The 20,615-nt window shown below is 39.9% G+C and overlaps 1 protein-coding gene and 1 pseudogene across 1 annotated transcript; both read left to right on the top strand.

The window, feature by feature from the left end:
- The window catches only part of LOC121845338, a 102,767-nt pseudogene extending 90,280 nt beyond the window's left edge, over nucleotides 1-12,487 (top strand).
- Nucleotides 12,488-18,103: 5,616 nt separating this feature from the next.
- Nucleotides 18,104-19,834, top strand: LOC112241458. Its single transcript, XM_042316499.1, has 3 exons — nucleotides 18,104-18,961; nucleotides 19,410-19,507; nucleotides 19,630-19,834. The coding sequence occupies exons 1-3, from the start codon at nucleotides 18,709-18,711 to the stop codon at nucleotides 19,828-19,830; spliced, it is 552 nt and encodes a 183-aa protein (XP_042172433.1). The 5' UTR covers nucleotides 18,104-18,708; the 3' UTR covers nucleotides 19,831-19,834.
- The last annotated feature ends 781 nt before the right edge of the window (nucleotides 19,835-20,615 follow it).

Below are 20,615 nucleotides of genomic sequence, written 5' to 3'. Positions count from 1 at the left end.
AATATATATGAACGCTGCCCACCATCACTTCATCAACCTTTTGAGGATCTGATGGACCCATGCCAAATCTTTTCAGTCTCCTGAGGGGGAATAGGCTTTGTCGTGCCCTTCACGACTTTCTTTGTGTCTGGACCATATTAGTTTGTTGGTGATGTGGACCTCAAGGAACTTGAAGCTCTCAACCTCTTCCACTGCAGCCTGTCGATGAGAGTGGGGGCTCGGTCCTCCTTTTCCTGTAGTCCACAATCATCTACTTTTGTCTTGATCACGGTGAAGGAGAGGTTGTTGTCCTGGCACTACACGACCAAGTCTCTGACCTCCTCCCTATATGCTGTGTCATCGTTGTTAGTGATCAGGCCTACCACTGTTGTCATCGGCTAACTTAATGATGGTGTTGGAGTCGTGCCTGGCCGTGCAGTCATGAGTGAACAGGGTGTACACACCCCTGAGTGGCCCCCGTGTTGAAGATCAGCGTGGCTAATGTGTTGTTACCTACTCTTACCACCTGGGGGCAGCCCGTCAGGAAGTCCAGGATCCAGTTGCAGAGGGAGGTGTTTAGTCCCAGGGTCCTTAGCTCAGTGATGAGCTTTGAGGGCACAATGGTGTTGAACGCTGAGCTGTAGTCAATGAACAGCATTCTCACATTAGTGAGGTAAGTGCAATAGAGATGGCATCATCTGTGGATCTGTTGGGGCGGTTTGAAAATTGGAGTGGGTCTTGGGTTACTGGGATAATGGTGTTGATGTGAGCCATGACCAGCCTTTCAAAGCACTTCATGGCTACAGACGTGAGTGCTACGGGTCGGTAGTAATTTAGGTAGGTTACCTTAGTTAGTGTTCATGAACACAGGAACTATGGTGGTCTTTATTTTTATTTTACCTTTATTTAACTAGGCAAGTCAGTTAAGAACAAATTCTTATTTTCAATGACGGCCATTGGGTTAACTGCCTGTTCAGGGGCAGAACGACAGATTTATACCTTGTCAGCTCGGGATTTGAACTTGCAACCTTCCGGTTACTAGTCCAACACTCTAACCACGAGGCTACCCTGCCGCCCCATACCCTGCAGTCTGCTTGAAACATGTTGGTATTACAGACTCAGTCAGGGACAAGTTGAAAATGTCAGTGAAGACACTTGCTAGTTGGTCAGCGCATGCTTGGAGTACAGGCCCTGGGAATCCATCTGGCCCTGCTGCCTTGGGAATGTTGACCCGGAACAGCTGATGCTCTCATGCATGTTTCAGTGTTACTTGCCTCGAGGCGAGCATAGAAGTAATTTAGCTCATCTGGTAGGCTCGTGTCACTGGGCAGCTCATGGCTGTGCTTCTCTTTGTAGCCTGTATAGTTTACAACTGGGCTGGCTGTGCTTCTCTTTGTACCTTGCAAATATCCAACGAACCTTGTAGCCGGTGTAGTACGATTCGATCTTAGTCCTGTATTGACTCTTTGCCTGTTTGATGGTTCGTTGGAGGGCATAGCGGGATTTCTGATAAGCTTCCCGGATTAGAGTCCCGCTCCTTGAAAGCGGCAGCTCTACCCTTTATCTCAGTGGGGATGTTGCCTGTAATCCATGACTTCTGGTTGTACGTACAGTCACTGTGGGGACGAGAGGTCGACCGATTTATGATTTTTCAACGCCGATTCCGATTTATTGGAAACCAAAAAAAGCAGATACGATTAATCGACATATTTATATATATATATATACTGAATGAACAATTAAACTTTTATTTGAACTTAATATAATACATAAATAAATAATGAAAACATGTTCAATTTGGTTTAAATAATGCAAAAACACAGTGTTGGAGAAGAAAGTAAAAGTGCAATATGTGCCATGTAAAAAAGCTAACCTTTAAGTTCCTTGCTCAGAACATGAAACCATATGAAAGCTGGTGGTTCAATATTCCCAGTTCTTCAATATTCCCAGTTAAGAAGTTTTAGGCTGTAGTTATTATAGGAATTATGACTATGTCTCTCTATACCATTTGTATTTCATATACCTTTGACTATTGGATGGGGCGGCAGCGTAGCCTAGTGGTTAGAGCGTTGGACTAGTAACCGGAAGGTTGCGAGTTCAAACCCCTGAGCTGACAAGGTACAAATCTGTCGTTCTGCCCCTGAACAGGCAGTTAACCCACTGTTCCCAGGCCGTCATTGAAAATAAGAATGTGTTCTTAACTGACTTGCCTGGTTAAATAAAGGTTAAATAAAAAAAATGTTCTTATAGGCACTTTAGTATTGCCAGCCTAATCTCGGGAGTTGATAGGCTTGAAGTTATAAACAGCGCTGTGCTTCAAGCATTGCTAAGAGCTGCTGGCAAAACGCAGTAAAGTGCCGTTTGAATGAATGCTTACGAGCCTGCTGCCTACCACTGCTCAGTCAGACTACTCTGTCAAATATCAAATCATAGACTTAATTATAATATAATGAACATAGAAATACAAGCCTTTGGTCATTGATATGGTAAAATCCGGAAACTATCATTTCGAGGACAAAACGTTTATTCTTTCAGTGAAATACGGAACCATTCCATATAGCCTGACTGTTGCACAGAATGCAAGAGAAGTGACACAATTTCCCAAGTTAAAAGAAATTCATGTTTACAGGCAATATTAACAAAATATGCAGGTTAAAAAAAATATTAGTTGTGTATCATACTTAGGCAGCCTTTTCCCTTTTCTCAATTGTGGGTTGTTGTCTTCGTTTAATATTTTATCGAACGGGTGGAAACCCTAAGTCTAAATATTGCTGTTACGTTGCACAACCTTCATTTTATGTCCTAATTACAGTTGAAGTCAGTGTTTTACATACACCTTAGCCAAATACATTTAAACTCAGTTTTTCACAATTCCTGACATTTAATCTTCGTAAAATTCCCTGTCTTGGGTCAGTTAGGATCACCACTTTATTTTAAGAATGTGAAATGTCAGAATAATAGTAGAGAGAATTATTTATTTCAGCTTTTATTTCTTTCGTCACATTCCCAGTGGGTCAGAAGTTTACATACACTCAATTAGTATTTGGTATCATTGCCTTTAAATTGTTTAACTTGGGTCAAACATTTCGGGTAGCCTTCCACAAGCTTCCCACAATAGGTTGGGTGAATTTTGCCCCATTCCTCCTGAAAGAGCTGGTGTAACTGAGTCAGGTTTGTAGGCCTTCTTGCTCACACACGCTTTTTCAGTTCTGCCCAAATATATTCTATGTGATTGAGGTCAGGGCTTTGTGATGGCCACTCCAAGACCTTGACTTTGTTGTCCTTAAGCCATTTTGCCACAACTTTGGAAGTATGCTTGGGGTCAATGCCCATTTGGAAGACCCACATGTGATCAAGCTTTAACTTTCTGACCGATGTCTTGAGATGTTGCTTCAATATATCCACGTAATTTTCCTCTCTCATGATGCCATCTATTTTGTGAAGTGCACCAGTCGCTCCTGCAGCAAAGCATCTGCACAACATGATGCTGCCACCCCCGTGCTTCACGGTTGGGATGGTGTTCTTCGGCTTGCAAACCTCCTCCTTTTTCCTCCAAACAAAATGATGGTCATTATGGCCAAACAGTTCTATTTTTGTTTCATCAGACCAGAGGCCATTTCTTCAAGAAGTATGATCATTCTCCCAGTTGCAGTTGCAACCCGTAGTCTGGCTTTTTTATGGTTTTGGAAAAGTTACCCTTTTGCTTTCTGTCATTTAAAAAAAAAAGAAGCTATCTTGAGGTTGGCAGAGAGCAGGAGAGATGTTCTTCACCTCTCTTGCTGAGCGGCCTTTCAGGTTATGTCGATATAGGGCTCGTTTTACTGTGGATATAGATACTTTAGTACCTGTTTCCTCCAGCATCTTCACAAGGTTCTTTGCTGTTGTTCTGGGATTGATTTGCACTTTTCACACCAAAGTACGTTAATCTCAGAGACAGAACGCGTCTCCTTCCTTAGCGGTATTTTTTTATTTATTTTAATTTTAACGTTATTTTATTTGACCAGGTAAGTTGACTGAGAACACATTCTCATTTACAGCAACGACCTGGGGAATAGTTACAGGGGAGAGGAGGGGCATGAGTGAGCCAATATAACGGCTGCGTGGTCCCAAAGTGTTTATACTTGCATACTATTGTTTGTTCAGATGAATGTGGTACCTTCAGGCATTTGGAAATTGCTCCCACGGATGAACCAGACTTGTTGAGGTCTACAATTTCTTTTCTGAGGTCTTGGCTGATTTCTTTTGATTTTCCCATGATGTCAAGCAAAGAGGCACTGAGTTTGAAGGTAGGCCTTGAAATACATCCACAAGAACACCTCAAATTGACTTAAATGATGTCAATTAGCCTATCAGAAGCTTCTAAAGCCATGACACAATTTTCTGGAATTTTCCAGGCTGTTTAAAGGCACAGGCAACTTAGTGTATGTACAGTGCTGTATTGATTTTAAGAACGGCATTGATGTTTATGGTTTGGTACATTGGTGCAAAGATTGTGCTTTTTTTTTTTTTTCAGCAATGCACTTTTTTGTGAAATCATCACCCATTTGGCGAAGTTGAAGTAGGCTGTGATTCTGTGATAAATGAACAGGCACTGCATTGATTATATGCAACGCAGGACAAGCTAGTTAACCTCGTAATATCATTCACCATGTGTACGTTAACTGGTGGTTATGTGAAGATTGGTTTCTTTAAGATACGTTTAATGCTAGCAACTTACCTCCGTGCAGCCACAAGGTCCTTTTGACGCTGCACTCTCTTAACAGGAAGTCAGCCTGCCACGCAGTTTCCTCGTAGATTGCAATGTAATCGTCCATAATCGGTGTCCAAAAAGTCCGATTACTGATTGTTATGAACTTGAAATCGGCCCTAATTTATAGCTGATTAATTGGTCGACCTTTTAGTCGGTCTGCGTCGCCCTATGGGACTCCCAACACTGGTTGGTTGTGATATGATGACTCGATGAAACAGTTTTTGTCCCATTGGTAGGATATACGTGATCGTACTTCGTATTTTCTTATGGATTGATTGTATGTTGGCTAATAGGACTGATGGTAAAGGTAGATTACCCTCTTGACGACGGATCCTTACAAGGCACCCAGACCTCCGTCTCTTTCTCCTGTGAATGATGGAGATGAGGGCCTTGTCAGGCGTCTGAAGTTAATCCTTCCCGTCCGACTCATTGAAGAAAAAGTATTTAGAAGTATTCATTGAAGAAAAAGTATTTAGAAGTATCTCCAGTACGGGGTGAGTAACCGCTGTCCTGAGATCTCGTAGATGTTTTCAGTTATAAGACACCGTGGCAGAAACATTATGTACAAAATCAGTTACAAATAACGCGAAGAAACATACGCAATCGCATAATTGGTTACGGGATCATAAAACTGAGGCCATCTCCTTCAGCGCCATTCTTCACATATGATCTATTACATAATAAAACACTAACCCATATGATCTATTACATAATAAAACACTAACCCATATGATCTATTACATAATAAAACACTAACCCATATGATCTATTACATAATAAAACACTACTCAACCCATATGATCTATTACATAATAAAACACTAACCCATATGATCTATTACATAATAAAACACTAACCCATATGATCTATTACATAATAAAACACAACTCAACCCATATGATCTATTACATCATAAAACACTACTCAACCCATATGATCTATTACATAATAAAACACTAACCCATATGATCTATTACATAATAAAACACTAACCCATATGATCTATTACATAATAAAACACTAACCCATATGATCTATTACATAATAAAACACTAACCCATATGATCTATTACATAATAAAACACTAACCCATATGATCTATTACATAATAAAACACTAACCCATATGATCTATTACATAATAAAACACTACTCAACCCATATGATCTATTACATAATAAAACACTACTCAACCCATATGATCTATTACATAATAAAACACTACTCAACCCATATGATCTATTACATCATAAAACACTACTCAACCCATATGATCTATTACATAATAAAACACTAACCCATATGATCTATTACATAATAAAACACTAACCCATATGATCTATTACATAATAAAACACTAACCCATATGATCTATTACATAATAACACACTACTCAACCCATATGATCTATTACATAATAAAACACTACTCAACCCATATGATCTATTACATAATAAAACACTCAACCCATATGATCTATTACATAATAAAACACTACTCAACCCATATGATCTATTACATAATAAAACACTACTCAACCCATATGATCTATTACATAATAAAACACTACTCAACCCATATGATCTATTACATAATAAAACACAACTCAACCCATATGATCTATTACATCATAAAACACTACTCAACCCATATGATCTATTACATAATAAAACACTAACCCATATGATCTATTACATAATAAAACACTAACCCATATGATCTATTACATAATAAAACACTAACCCATATGATCTATTACATAATAAAACACTACTCAACCCATATGATCTATTACATAATAACACACTACTCAACCCATATGATCTATTACATAATAACACACTACTCAACCCATATGATCTATTACATCATAAAACACTACTCAACCCATATGATCTATTACATAATAAAACACTACTCAACCCATATGATCTATTACATATAAAACACTACTCAACCCATATGATCTATTACATCATAAAACACTACTCAACCCATATGATCTATTACATCATAAAACACTACTCAACCCATATGATCTATTACATCATAAAACACTAACCCATATGATCTATTACATAATAAAACACTAACCCATATGATCTATTACATCACTAAATATGATCTATTACATCAACCCATATGATCTATTACATCATAAAACACTACTCAACCCATATGATCTATTACATCATAAAACACTACTCAACCCATATGATCTATTACATCATAAAACACTACTCAACCCATATGATCTATTACATCATAAAACACTACTCAACCCATATGATCTATTACATCATAAAACACTACTCAACCCATATGATCTATTACATCATAAAACACTACTCAACCCATATGATCTATTACATAATAAAACACTAACCCATATGATCTATTACATAATAAAACACTACTCAACCCATATGATCTATTACATCATAAAACACTACTCAACCCATATGATCTATTACATCATAAAACACTACTCAACCCATATGATCTATTACATCATAAAACACTACTCAACCCATATGATCTATTACATCATAAAACACTACTCAACCCATATGATCTATTACATCATAAAACACTACTCAACCCATATGATCTATTACATCATAAAACACTACTCAACCCATATGATCTATTACATCATAAAACACTACTCAACCCATATGATCTATTACATCATAAAACACTACTCAACCCATATGATCTATTACATCATAAAACACTACTCAACCCATATGATCTATTACATCATAAAACACTACTCAACCCATATGATCTATTACATCATAAAACACTACTCAACCCATATGATCTATTACATCAATAAAACACTACTCAACCCATATGATCTATTACATCATAAAACACTACTCAACCCATATGATCTATTACATCATAAAACACTACTCAACCCATATGATCTATTACATCATAAAACACTACTCAACCCATATGATCTATTACATAATAAAAAACTACTAAAACACTAACCCATATGATCTATTACATAATAAAACACTAACCCATATGATCTATTACATAATAAACACTACTCAACCCATATGATCTATTACATAATAAACACTACTCAACCCATATGATCTATTACATATAACACACTACTCAACCCATATGATCTATTACATCATAAAACACTACTCAACCCATATGATCTATTATATCATAAAACACTACTCAACCCATATGATCTATTACATCATAAAACACTACTCAACCCATATGATCTATTACATCATAAAACACTACTCAACCCATATGATCTATTACATCATAAAACACTACTCAACCCATATGATCTATTACATCATAAAACACTACTCAACCCATATGATCTATTACATCATAAAACACTACTCAACCCATATGATCTATTACATAATATAAGTCTAATAAAACGTATACAAATATCATGTCATTGTGAATTCATGACATGTGAACGAACAAGCCTTTTCATACTTTATAATATGGCTGTATATATATATATAATATATATATATATGACTGAACAAAATATAAACGCAAAAATTTCAACGATTTACAGTAAATACACGTCAGTCAATGCCAATACATTCATTAGGCCCTGATCTATAGACTTCACATGACTGGTCATAGGCCCACCCACTGGGGAGCCAGGCACAGCCTGATCTATAGACTTCACATGACTGGGCATAGGCCCACCCACTGGGGAGCCAGGCACAGCCTGATCTATAGACTTCACATGACTGGGCATAGGCCCACCCACTGGGGAGCCAGGCACAGCCTGATCTATAGACTTCACATGACTGGGCATAGGCCCACCCACTGGGGAGCCAGGCACAGCCTGGACTTCACATGACTGGGCATAGGCCCACCCACTGGGGAGCCAGGCACAGCCTGATCTATAGACTTCACATGACTGGGCATAGGCCCACCCACTGGGGAGCCAGGCACAGCCTGATCTATAGACTTCACATGACTGGGCATAGGCCCACCCACTGGGGAGCCAGGCACAGCCTGGCATAGGCCCACCCACTGGGGAGCCAGGCACAGCCTGATCTATAGACTTCACATGACTGGGCATAGGCCCACCCACTGGGGAGCCAGGCACAGCCTGATCTATAGACTTCACGTGACTGGGCATAGGCCCACCCACTGGGGAGCCAGGCACAGCCTGATCTATAGACTTCACATGACTGGGCATAGGCCCACCCACTGGGGAGCCAGGCACAGCCTGGCATAGGCCCACCCACTGGGGAGCCAGGCACAGCCTGATCTATAGACTTCACGTGACTGGGCATAGGCCCACCCACTGGGGAGCCAGGCACAGCCTGATCTATAGACTCCACGTGACTGGGCATAGGCCCACCCACTGGGGAGCCAGGCACAGCCTGATCTATAGACTTCACGTGACTGGGCATAGGCCCACCCACTGGGGAGCCAGGCACAGCCTGATCTATAGACTTCACGTGACTGGGCATAGGCCCACCCACTGGGGAGCCAGGCACAGCCTGATCTATAGACTTCACGTGACTGGGCATAGGCCCACCCACTGGGGAGCCAGGCACAGCCTGATCTATAGACTTCACGTGACTGGGCATAGGCCCACCCACTGGGGAGCCAGGCACAGCCTGATCTATAGACTTCACGTGACTGGGCCTAGGCCCACCCACTGGGGAGCCAGGCACAGCCTGATCTATAGACTTCACGTGACTGGGCATAGGCCCACCCACTGGGGAGCCAGGCACAGCCTGATCTATAGACTTCACGTGACTGGGCATAGGCCCACCCACTGGGGAGCCAGGCACAGCCTGATCTATAGACTCCACGTGACTGAATAAGTCAGAATGAGTTTTTCCCCTCAAAAGGGCTTTATGACAGAGAGACATTCTACTTGGTTTCATCAGCTGTCCAGGTGGCTAGTCTCAGTCTCCCGCAGGTGAAGAAGCCTGATGTGGAGGTCCTGGGTGGGTGTGGTCTGCGTGAGGCCGGTTGGAAGTACTGGCAATTTCTCTAAGACGGCGTTGGAGGCAGCTTATGGTAGAGGAATTTACAGTACCAGTCAAAAGTTTGGGCACACCAAATCATTCCAGGTGTTTTATTTGTACTCTTTTCTACATTGTAGAATAATAATGAAGACATCAACTATGAAATAACACATAATGGAATCATGTAGTAACCAAAAACATGTTAAATAAATATTATAAATATTATATTTTATATTTGAGATTCTTAAAATTAGCCACCCTTTGCCTCGATTGCCTCACTTTACATGTTGCGTTTATATTTTTTGTTCAGTGTAGTTTCTATCAGTTTTAGAAACATATGATGATGTCATAGTGAATTCATGTGAATGAACAAGCCCTTCCAGACTTTATAATATGGCTGTATATAAACTTACTACATATAGTTGCTATCAGTTTAGGAACATCTACCCAAAATGTTTCACCTTCTTATTTTTTACTTTCGCCAAAATGTCATGACATCAGTGATAGTCAAGATATAAACAATTAAATAGCGTGTCGAACCCTTTCAAAAATGGGTAGATGTTACTGATGTGCTTTCTGTCTTCGGCGTAAAAACTAGTTTTGGACTTCTACACAATGTTTTATTGACTTATTTTCGCTTTAAGGAAGTGCGTAGGTCACATCCTGTATCATACAGCTATGAAGGTTATATAATTACAACCACCTGCTTGATAGGAATCCAGCGATGTCTGTGTCATAGAACTGTCTAGTGTTTTGTGTTCTGACTTGTAAAACAGAATGAATAAAATAAGTCATGTAAACATTATCAGTAATTACCAGGAAACTCTACAACATTTGTTTTAAAGTCACACCAAGATTGTTAAAACTGGCCTTAGGTTATTGAGGGATCTGATTAGGATTTACTCTCGTAGCAAGGCCGTTTTATCATGTGAGGTTTCATTCAGGTCTCTATTTTAAAAAACACACTATCTTTGGCAGGAGAAAGACCAGACTCAGAGGAACCAGAGCCAGGGACGTCCAAACCAGCAAGAAGACACCAGTGCTCCCACTGTGGAAAGGGTTGTAACCGGTTATGGGACCTGAAACAACACGAGATAATACACACAGGGGAGAAGCCTTACCACTGCTCCCAGTGTGGAAAGAGTTTTAACCAGAAAGGACACCTGATCCAACATGAGAGAATACACACAGGGAAGAAGCCTTACGACTGCTCCCAGTGTGGAAAGGGTTTTAACCAGAAAAGCTACCTGAAAAAACACGAGAGAATACACACAGAGGAGAGGCCTTACCACTGCTCCCAGTGTGGAAAGAGTTTTACCTACTTGTGTAATCTGAAAACACATGAGAGAATACACACAGGAGAAAAGCTGTACTGCTGCTCCCAGTGTGGAAGGAGTTTTACCCACTTACGTAACCTGAAAACACATGAGAGAATACACACAGGGGAGAAGCCTTACCATTGCTCCCAGTGTGGAAAGAATTTTGCCCACTTAAATAACCTGAAAACACATGAGCAAGTACACACAGGTGATAAGCCTTACTGCTGCTCCCAGTGTGGAAAGAGTTTTAACCAGAAAAGCTACCTGAAAAAACACGAGAGAGTACACACAGGAGAAAAGCCTTACCACTGCTCCCAGTGTGGGAAGGGTTGTAACCAGTTAGGTGACCTGAAACGACATGAGAGAATACACACAGGAGAAAAGCTGTACCACTGCTCCCAGTGTGGAAAGGCTTGTAACCACCTAGGTGACCTGAAACGACATGAAAGAATACACACAGGAGAAAATCTGTACTATTGCTCCCAGTGTGGAAAGTGTTGTAACCACTTAGGTGACCTGAAACGACATGAGAGAATACACGCAGCAGAAAAGCTGTACCACTGCTCCCAGTGTGGAAAGAGTTTTACCCACTTACGTAACCTGAAAACACACGAGATAATACATACAGGGGAGAAGCCTTACCACTGCTCTCAGTGTGGAAAACGTTTTATCCACTTATGTAACCTGAAAACACATGCACAATTACACACAGGGGAGAAGCCTTACCACTGCTCCCAGTGTGGAAAGAGTTTTAATCAGAAAAGCTACCTTAAAAAACACGAGAGGTCACACACAGTAGAGAAGCCTTATCACTGCTCTCAGTGTGGAAAGGGTTGCAACCAGTTAGGGGACCTGAAACGACATGAGAGAATACACACAGGAGAGAAATCTTACCACTGCTCCCAGTGTGGAAAGGGTTTTAACCAGTTAGGGGACCTGAAACGGCATGAGAGAATACACACAGGAGAGAAGGCTTATCGCTGCTCCCAGTGTGGAAGGGGTTTTAACCAGTTAGGGGACCTGAAACGGCATGAGAGAATACACACAGCAGAAAAGCTGTACCACTGCTCCCAGTGTGGAAAGAGTTTTACCCAGTTATTGAACTTGAAAACACATGAGAGAATACACACACAGGGGAGAAGCCTTACCACTCCTCCCAGTGTGGAAATTGTTTTGATCAGTTAGGTAACACGAGAACACATGAGATAAAACACACAGGAGATCAGGATGTAGGCTACTGAACAGTAGGAAAGAGGACAGATTTAGGCTGCTGAACAGTAGGACAAATATATGCCTCTGAACAGTGGGACATCGGAGAGGTGCAAGCCTGATACGTGGTGGAGAGGCTGCAGAGACTCGGGGAATTTGTGTTAGGTATTGACTTTCCAGTGTTTTCTCTACTGCATGTATTTTTATGTAAATAAACTTATCTCAGACTGATTTTGGGGATAATTAAGCACTGGCCCATAGGGATGTGTATCACAGTATCATAGGATATCATAGGGATGTATATCATAGGATATCATAGGGATGTGTATCACAGTATCATAGGATATCATAGGGATGTATATCATAGGATATCATAGGGATGTGTATCACAGTATCATAGGATATCATAGGGATGTGTATCACAGTATCATAGGATATCATAGGGATGTGTATCACAGTATCATAGGATATCATAGGGATGTATATCACAGTATCATAGGATATCATAGGGATGTATATCATAGGATATCATAGGGATGTGTATCACAGTATCATAGGGATGTATATCATAGGATATCATAGGGATGTATCATAGGGGATGTATATCATAGGATATCATAGGGATGTATATCATAGGATATCATAGGGATGTATATCATAGGATATCATAGGGATGTGTATCATAGGGATGTGTATCACAGTATCATAGGATATCATAGGGATGTATATCATAGGATATCATAGGGATGTGTATCACAGTATCATAGGATATCATAGGGATGTATATCATAGGATATCATAGGGATGTGTATCACAGTATCATAGGATATCATAGGGATGTATATCATAGGATATCATAGGGATGTGTATCACAGTATCATAGGATATCATAGGGATGTATATCATAGGATATCATAGGGATGTGTATCACAGTATCATAGGATATCATAGGGATGTATATCATCGGATATCATAGGGATGTGTATCACAGTATCATAGGATATCATAGGGATGTGTATCACAGTATCATAGGATATCATAGGGATGTGTATCACAGTATCATAGGATATCATAGGGATGTGTATCATAGTAGTGTCCTGAATGGTCCTATAATGTAAACTTCCCAACAGGAAATAAATTCTAAACAAAATAATTTTCACTTTAAGTTTCAATTATATTTTCATCAAACTAACAAGCAAATACTTTATGATTCTATTGTTACTAATCAACTTGCAAAGTTCCACAGATCAAAAGAGCAACACCTTGCAGATTGATGGCTGGGGCCCATCCGATGATAAGAGTCTGGGAAGATCCAATAGCCATATTTGACACATTTGTTAGAAGTAGTGTAAGATGGTAGTGTCTGTAATGTATATCATTTATATTATACCATCAAATTGTTGGTCACATATCATGGTTAAGATGTTTTTCATAGGGGGTGTCTGTTCTTCTAGCTTGGACAGTGCAGTAATATCAATATCAGATTGTATCACAACAAATATCATAATACACACACATATAAGTAGGAATGAATTAAGATCATAGTATCATATGGGATGTATTCATGTCAGGGGAACAGACTCAAGATACAGTAGAATATCATAGAAATATCAGTATGTACATATGAGATGAGTAATACATAGACTAAGATATCAGTAGAATAGTATAGAAAACAGTATCATACATATCAGATGTGTAACAGTGCATAGACTAAGATACAGTATCATAGTATATCATACAGTATGTACATATGAGATGTCCTAATGATAACTAAGATTCCCAACAGGAAATAGTATAAACAAAATAATTTTCATATGAGTTTCAATAACATCAAACTAAGATACAGTAGAATAGTATAGAATACAGTATATACATATGAGATGAGTAATGCATAGATAAGATACAGTAGAATAGTATGGAAGATACAGTATATACATATGAGATGAGTAATGCATAGACTAAGATACAGTAGAATAGTATAGAATGGTACAGTATGTACATATGAGATGAGTAATCACATAGACTAAGATACAGTAGAATAGTATAGAATACAGTATATACATATTAGATGAGTAATGCATAGACTAAGATACAGTAGAATAGTATAGAATACAGTATATACATATGAGATGAGTAATGCATTGACTAACATAGACTAAGATACAGTAGAATAGTATCGAATATAGTATATACATATGAGAAGAGTAATGCATAGACTAAGATACAGTAGAATAGTATAGAATACAGTATATACATATGAGATGAGTAATGCATAGACTAAGATACAGTAGAATAGTATAGAATACAGTATATACATATGAGATGAGTAATACATAGACTAAGATACAGTAGAATAGTATAGAATACAGTATATACATATGAGATGAGTAATGCATAGACTAAGATACAGTAGAATAGTATAGAATACAGTATATACATATGAGATGAGTAATGCATAGACTAAGATACAGTAGAATAGTATAGAATACAGTATGTACATATGAGATGAGTAATGCCAGATATGTAAACATTATTACAGTGACTAGTGTTCCATTCCTTAAAGTGGTCAGTGATTTCTGGTCTATGCCAATAGGCAGCAGCCTAGTGATAGTGATGGCTGTTTAACAGTCTGATGGCCTTGAGATATAAGCTGTTTTTCAGTCTCTCGGTCCCAGCTTTGATGCACCTGTACTGACCTCGCCTTCTGGATGATAGCGGGGTGAACAGACAGTGGCTCAGGTGGTTGATGTTATTTTTGGCCTTCCTATGGCATCAGGTGCTGTAAGAGGTCGAGACGTTTGCCCCCGATAATGCGTTGGGCAGATCGCACCACCCTCTGGAGAGCTTTGTAGTTGTGGGCAGTGATACAGCCCGACAGGATGCTCTCAATTGTGCATCTGTAAAGGTTTATGAGGGTTTTAGGTGTCAAGCCAAATATCTTTAGCCTTCCCGGCTGTATGTAATGAAACAAAACAATTCCTGAGCTAATAACGTAAAACAAATGGTACATAAACAAACAAAATACCGCAGAGTTGCTTAATTAAGAACTAGTCATCTCCGTCGACGCCATCATTTTACAACTATAGCTAACACATTAGTTAGAAAGTTACCTTGTCAATCAGGTTGCTATGGGGGGAGGGTCATGTCCAGCAGTTTTACTCACAGCAGGGTATTCAAGTAGATGATTTTTCATTTGAAAAGGTGTCTTGAGTGAACTGTGCTAGAGAGGCTGAAAGAACTTGACCGTTTCATAGCAACCGGGCCTTGACAAGATTCCTGACACATTTCTAAAGGATGCTGCAGTATTATCATGTGTAACTCACATTGTGAATCTGTCTATTTGAACTAGGGCTAATTCCCAGTGAACTAAAACCTGCAAGGGTCATTCCTTTATATAAAAAAAGAGAATACCTTAGATCATGGAAACTATCGGCCTAACTCTCAATCCCGTGTGCTTTATCGAAGGTCACGGAAAAGATTATGTTCAAGCAGATTGACAGTTCTATTTTCTTTCTTACTTCCTTCCTTATGTGCTCAGTCAGATATAGTAGGCGGGTATCAGTGGAATGGGATTTCCTGAAGCCAGATTGGAGCTCATATAATAGGTAATGTGAGGAAATAGAACTGTCAATCTGCTTATTTTCTTACATTACCTATTATATGAGCTCCAATCTGGCTTCAGGAAATCCCATTCCACCTGACACCCGCCTACTATATCTGACTGAGCACATAAGGAAGGAAGTAGACGGAGGAACATTTTGTGGTACGGTTTAGATCTTCAAAAGGCGTTCGATAGGGTGGATCATGAGATTCTGTTCATCAAACTAAGATCAATGGGCTTTAACTTCTTAGGCAGCATTGGGAAGTTTGGATGAAAAGCGTGCCCAGAGTAAACTGCCTGTTACTCAGGGCCAGAAGCTAGGATATGCATATGCATGGTAGTATTGGATAGAAAACACTCTCATGTTTCCAAAACTGTTAAAATAATGTCTGTGAGTATAACAGAACTCATATGACAGGCGAAAACCTGAGAAGAATCCAACCAGGAAGTGGGAATTTTCAAGTTTGTAGTTTTCAAGTGAATGTCTATACAGTATCCTGTGTCTGTGGGGTCAGATTGCACTTCCTAAGGCTTCCACTAGATGTCAACAGTCTTTAGAAGTTATTAAGGAAGAAAGTAGACGGAGGAACATTTTGTGGTACGGTTATGTTAGAGTGGATCATGAGATTCTGTTCATCAAACTAAGAGCCATGGGCTTTAACTTCTTAGTGCTTGGCGGCAGCATTGGGAAGTTTGGATTGGCTTTAACAACTTAGCAGTGAAATGGGCTCAGCTCTTACCCGCAAGGAAGAAAACAGATGGTGGAATGTGGATGGGACCCTGTCTAAACCCAAAATCTGGAACTGCAGGGGTTCCCCAAGGGTGTATGCTGGGTCCACTTTTATTTATATTGTATATAAATGATATGAAATCTGCCTGTACATGTGACCTTTTCCAATATGCAGATGATTCTGCACTGTTGGTTTCCCAAAGACAAAAATGTGGTTGAGAAAGACAAAGATGTGGTTGAGAAAGCCCTCAGTGCTGAACTTCTGAATGTCAGTAAATGGCAATAATGACAATAAGCTGTCACTTCACCTTGGAAAAACAGAGTCCATCTTGTTCGGTTCCAAAGTGAAACTGAGGAAATCCCCAGTTTTGAAGGTGGTAGTCGGTGACATAGTAGTCGCAGCAAAAGACTATGTTAAGTATCTTGGATGTGTGCCAGATAACCATCTGACAGGGGAGATCATGGCACACAATGTTATTACCAAAGTGAACCATAAAATTAGGTTCCTGGCTAGAACCTCCAAATATCTGGATAAGAATGCAATGTGGACATTGGCAGGGGCTCTTGTTCAGTGCCACTTTGACTATGCATGTTCTTCCTGAGACAGTAGGGCCCCCCCAAGATAATACAAAATAAATTGCAGACAACTTCCAGCACTTACGCATCTTGACTATTCCCACTTTGAAAGCCTTAGATGGCTTAAAGTGGAGGAGCGAGTCGCTCAGATAAAATTGTCTTGTACATCAGATTGTCCACAGTATGGTTCCCAGATACTATTGTAACTACTTTGACTTAGTAATCAATCAAATGTAATCAAATGTATTTTTAAAGCCCTTCTTACATCAGCTCACAAAGTGCTTCTACAGAAACTCAGCCTAAAACCCCAAACAGCAAGCAATGCAGGTGTAGAAGTTATGGCCTATCCATAGCTATTCAACTAGAAGGAGTCAAACTGGCGCTGTTCCTTTTAGATTTAAAGTGGTATGGGGAAAGACATGGTTTTTATACTCAGCTGACATTCTGAATAATCTCCCAAATAATTTGGTACTTATAACTGCCATGGGTAGTTTCAAGTTCTCACTGAAAAAAATGTCTAAATTGTAGCATGTCTCAAAAGTGAGTGGTGCCTGTTGTTTATTATATTGTGATTGTCTTGTGTATATATATATCTGTTAAGCATGATTGTGTTATCCTTCATGATTTTCTTAAATTGTATGTGGAGGCGTCACCAGCTGGAGCAACCTTATGTATGTGTTTTACAAATTGTCTATTAAATTCAATCAATATACATGTTCATATTAAGCTTCTACTTCTGTGTACAGGAAAGTATTATTTGTAAGATGGAAGAGAAAATATATCAACTTATTGTTAAATTATTATGACGTTCTTTCCATCACAAAAAGTGTAGTACCTATTGTTTCCAAACTGCGTTACCCACTCCAGCCAGCAGATGGCGATGGGCGTCTTTCAGGTGATGCTTCTAGTGTGACGTATAATGGACTGGACGGGACGCTTCTTCAGGAACAACAAGGCGCCAACTCTTTCAACCACCTCGGTAGCCTGCTAGACAACATAAAACTGAAAGATTGATTCTTTAGACCATGTTAATGTACATGAGCTAATCTCAGTGTTTTAAACACAGTTCGGTTGACGTATCTACTGGTGAACTTTAACCTAATGTGCTTGTTCAATTTTGCAAACTTTAAAGATTGATACTGAGGTTAGCACTAGGCTAGTCGCTAATGCTAACTAACTAGCTAACATCCCCAACCATGAGATCACTAAACTTCTCCTCCCTTGCTAAAGAAGAGGAGGTCTACTGGACGGAGAAAGAAGCTCTGGGGCTGAACATTGTCGTGAAAGAAGTAGAAGAGGATATTACAGTGAAAGGAGAGGAAGAAGCTTTCAGAATTAAAAAGGAGGAAGATGAGGATGGTATTACAGTGAAAGATGAGAAAGAACCTATTGTAGTGAAAGAGGAAGAGGGGATAGAGGCTGTCACAGTGGTAGAGGAGGAGGAAGAAGCTTTCAGAATGGAAGAGGAGGCTATATAAAGAACCTTTAGGAGTGGGAGAGGGGATAGAGGCTGCCAGAGTGAAAGAGGAGGTAGAAGCTTTCAGAATGAAAAATGAGGAAGAGGAGGCTGTTAAAGTGAAAGAAGAAGAGGATGTTGCTGTGAAAAAATATAAAGAACCTTTAGGAGTGGGAGAGGGGATAGAGGCTGCCAGAGTGGAAGAGGAGGTAGAAGCTTTCAGAATGAAAGAGGAGGATGTTATAGGGGAAAGAGAGGAAGAAGATGCTATCTCAATAAAGGTGAAGGAGGAAGTCGTTTTGGGAGTGAAAGAGGAGGAGACAGAAGATCCGATTAACACCAGTGAGTACTGTCTTAAAAACACTCATGTGGTTTTAAAGGTTTGAAAGGGGCATTCTACTGAAGTTCAACATTTGAATATGTTGTTCACTGAATAAATTGTTAAAGGTGCAATCCGTCATTGGTACATATATTTTTGTTACTTTTATATTAGATTAATGGAATTATCCATGTGGTCTATTAAAGTGCTCTTCATCTAATATAACAGGCTTTTAAAAGTCAATATTGGTGCATCATTTATACTTAGAGTATCAAAGATCAATGGGACGCAAAATTCACCCAATTCGTGGAACGACCCTTTACATTTGCACCACAAACAATATTTAATAAAATCAAGATGAAAGTGGCCATTTTAGGCCCTTTTTAGACATATTCATGCCTCTTGTAAGACTCTGTGATTGCAATAGAAGATCATAAGTTTACCATCTGTTTGATGTTCTCATTCACACAGGAGAGAGACATGACTATGGTGGATCCTCTGCGGAGCCTCAACAACATCCTGATGCTGACGAGGAAGAGAAGAGTCTCTCCAGATCAGAACACCAGATGGTACAGCTTGGTCTGGTCTAGCATACAGCTTGCTCTATCTGAGTCTGGGTTTCTGAAAAGCACTTTGTCAACAGTGATATCAGCATCCATAATGATCTGTGTCCCCTCTTTATGGTTACCAGGACAACGCTAGCCCTTCCTCCCTCCCGGAGTCCCCGTGCCGTGCCTCTCCCGGTAGTACCTTACTGCTGGGTATGAAGAGGTTGTCTGTGCTGTTGGTGGACTGCAGGAAAACAACGGGGCTGAGTGGAACTGTGAGAGGAGGAGAAGAGAAGAAAGGATCAGATTTGACACATCAAAGTAAGTGCTGTAGTTTAGTTTGAACAAATGAAAGTAGATCTGCCCTCTATCTGTTACCAGGACAACCAGTCTTGAAGGAGTTCCCACATATGCTAAGCAAATGTAAAAAAAAAGTGAACTTCTAAATAAATATAAAATGCCTTTTTTTCACCTTTATTTAACCAAGTTCTCATTTACAACTGGGACCAAGATAAAGCAAAGCAGTGCTACAAAAAACAACAACAGCACAGTTACACATGGGATAAACAAAGGTACAGTCAGTAACACAATAGAAAAGTACATGTGTACAGCATGTTCAAATGTAGTAAGATTAGGAAGGTAAGGAAATAAATAGACCATAGGCCAATTTAGCATTAACACTGGAGTGATAGATGTGCAGATGATGATGTGCAATTAGAGATACTGGGGTGAAAAAAAAACAATATGGGGATGACAATACAAAAGAGAAGTTTAACAGGTTAGTTAGTTATTGTCTAGCCCAGCTGATTTGCAGGGATCTTTGCAGCTCTTTCAGAACATCAGGATCTGGATATGGGTGGGGGGAGGCTTAAGCAAGTAGCTGCAGGGGGTGCAGAGCTGTTTCTTGGGTAGGGGTAGTAGCTGCAGAGGGTGCAGAGCTGTTTCTCGGTAGGGGTAGTAGCTGCAGGGGTGCAGAGCTGTTTCTCGTGTAGGGGTAGTAGCTGCAGGGGTGCAGAGCTGTTTCTCGGGTAGGGGTAGTTGCTGCAGGGGTTCAGAGCTCTTTACCGGGTAGGGATAGTAGCTGCAGGGGGTGCAGAGCTGTTTCTCAGGTAGGGGTAGTTGCTGCAGG

Source organism: Oncorhynchus tshawytscha, unplaced genomic scaffold (genome assembly GCF_018296145.1).
Source record: "Oncorhynchus tshawytscha isolate Ot180627B unplaced genomic scaffold, Otsh_v2.0 Un_contig_910_pilon_pilon, whole genome shotgun sequence".
NCBI classification, from domain to species: Eukaryota; Metazoa; Chordata; class Actinopteri; order Salmoniformes; family Salmonidae; genus Oncorhynchus; species Oncorhynchus tshawytscha.
The sequence above is the reverse complement of the archived record's forward strand: the minus strand, read 5'-3'. Positions and strand labels throughout refer to the sequence as shown.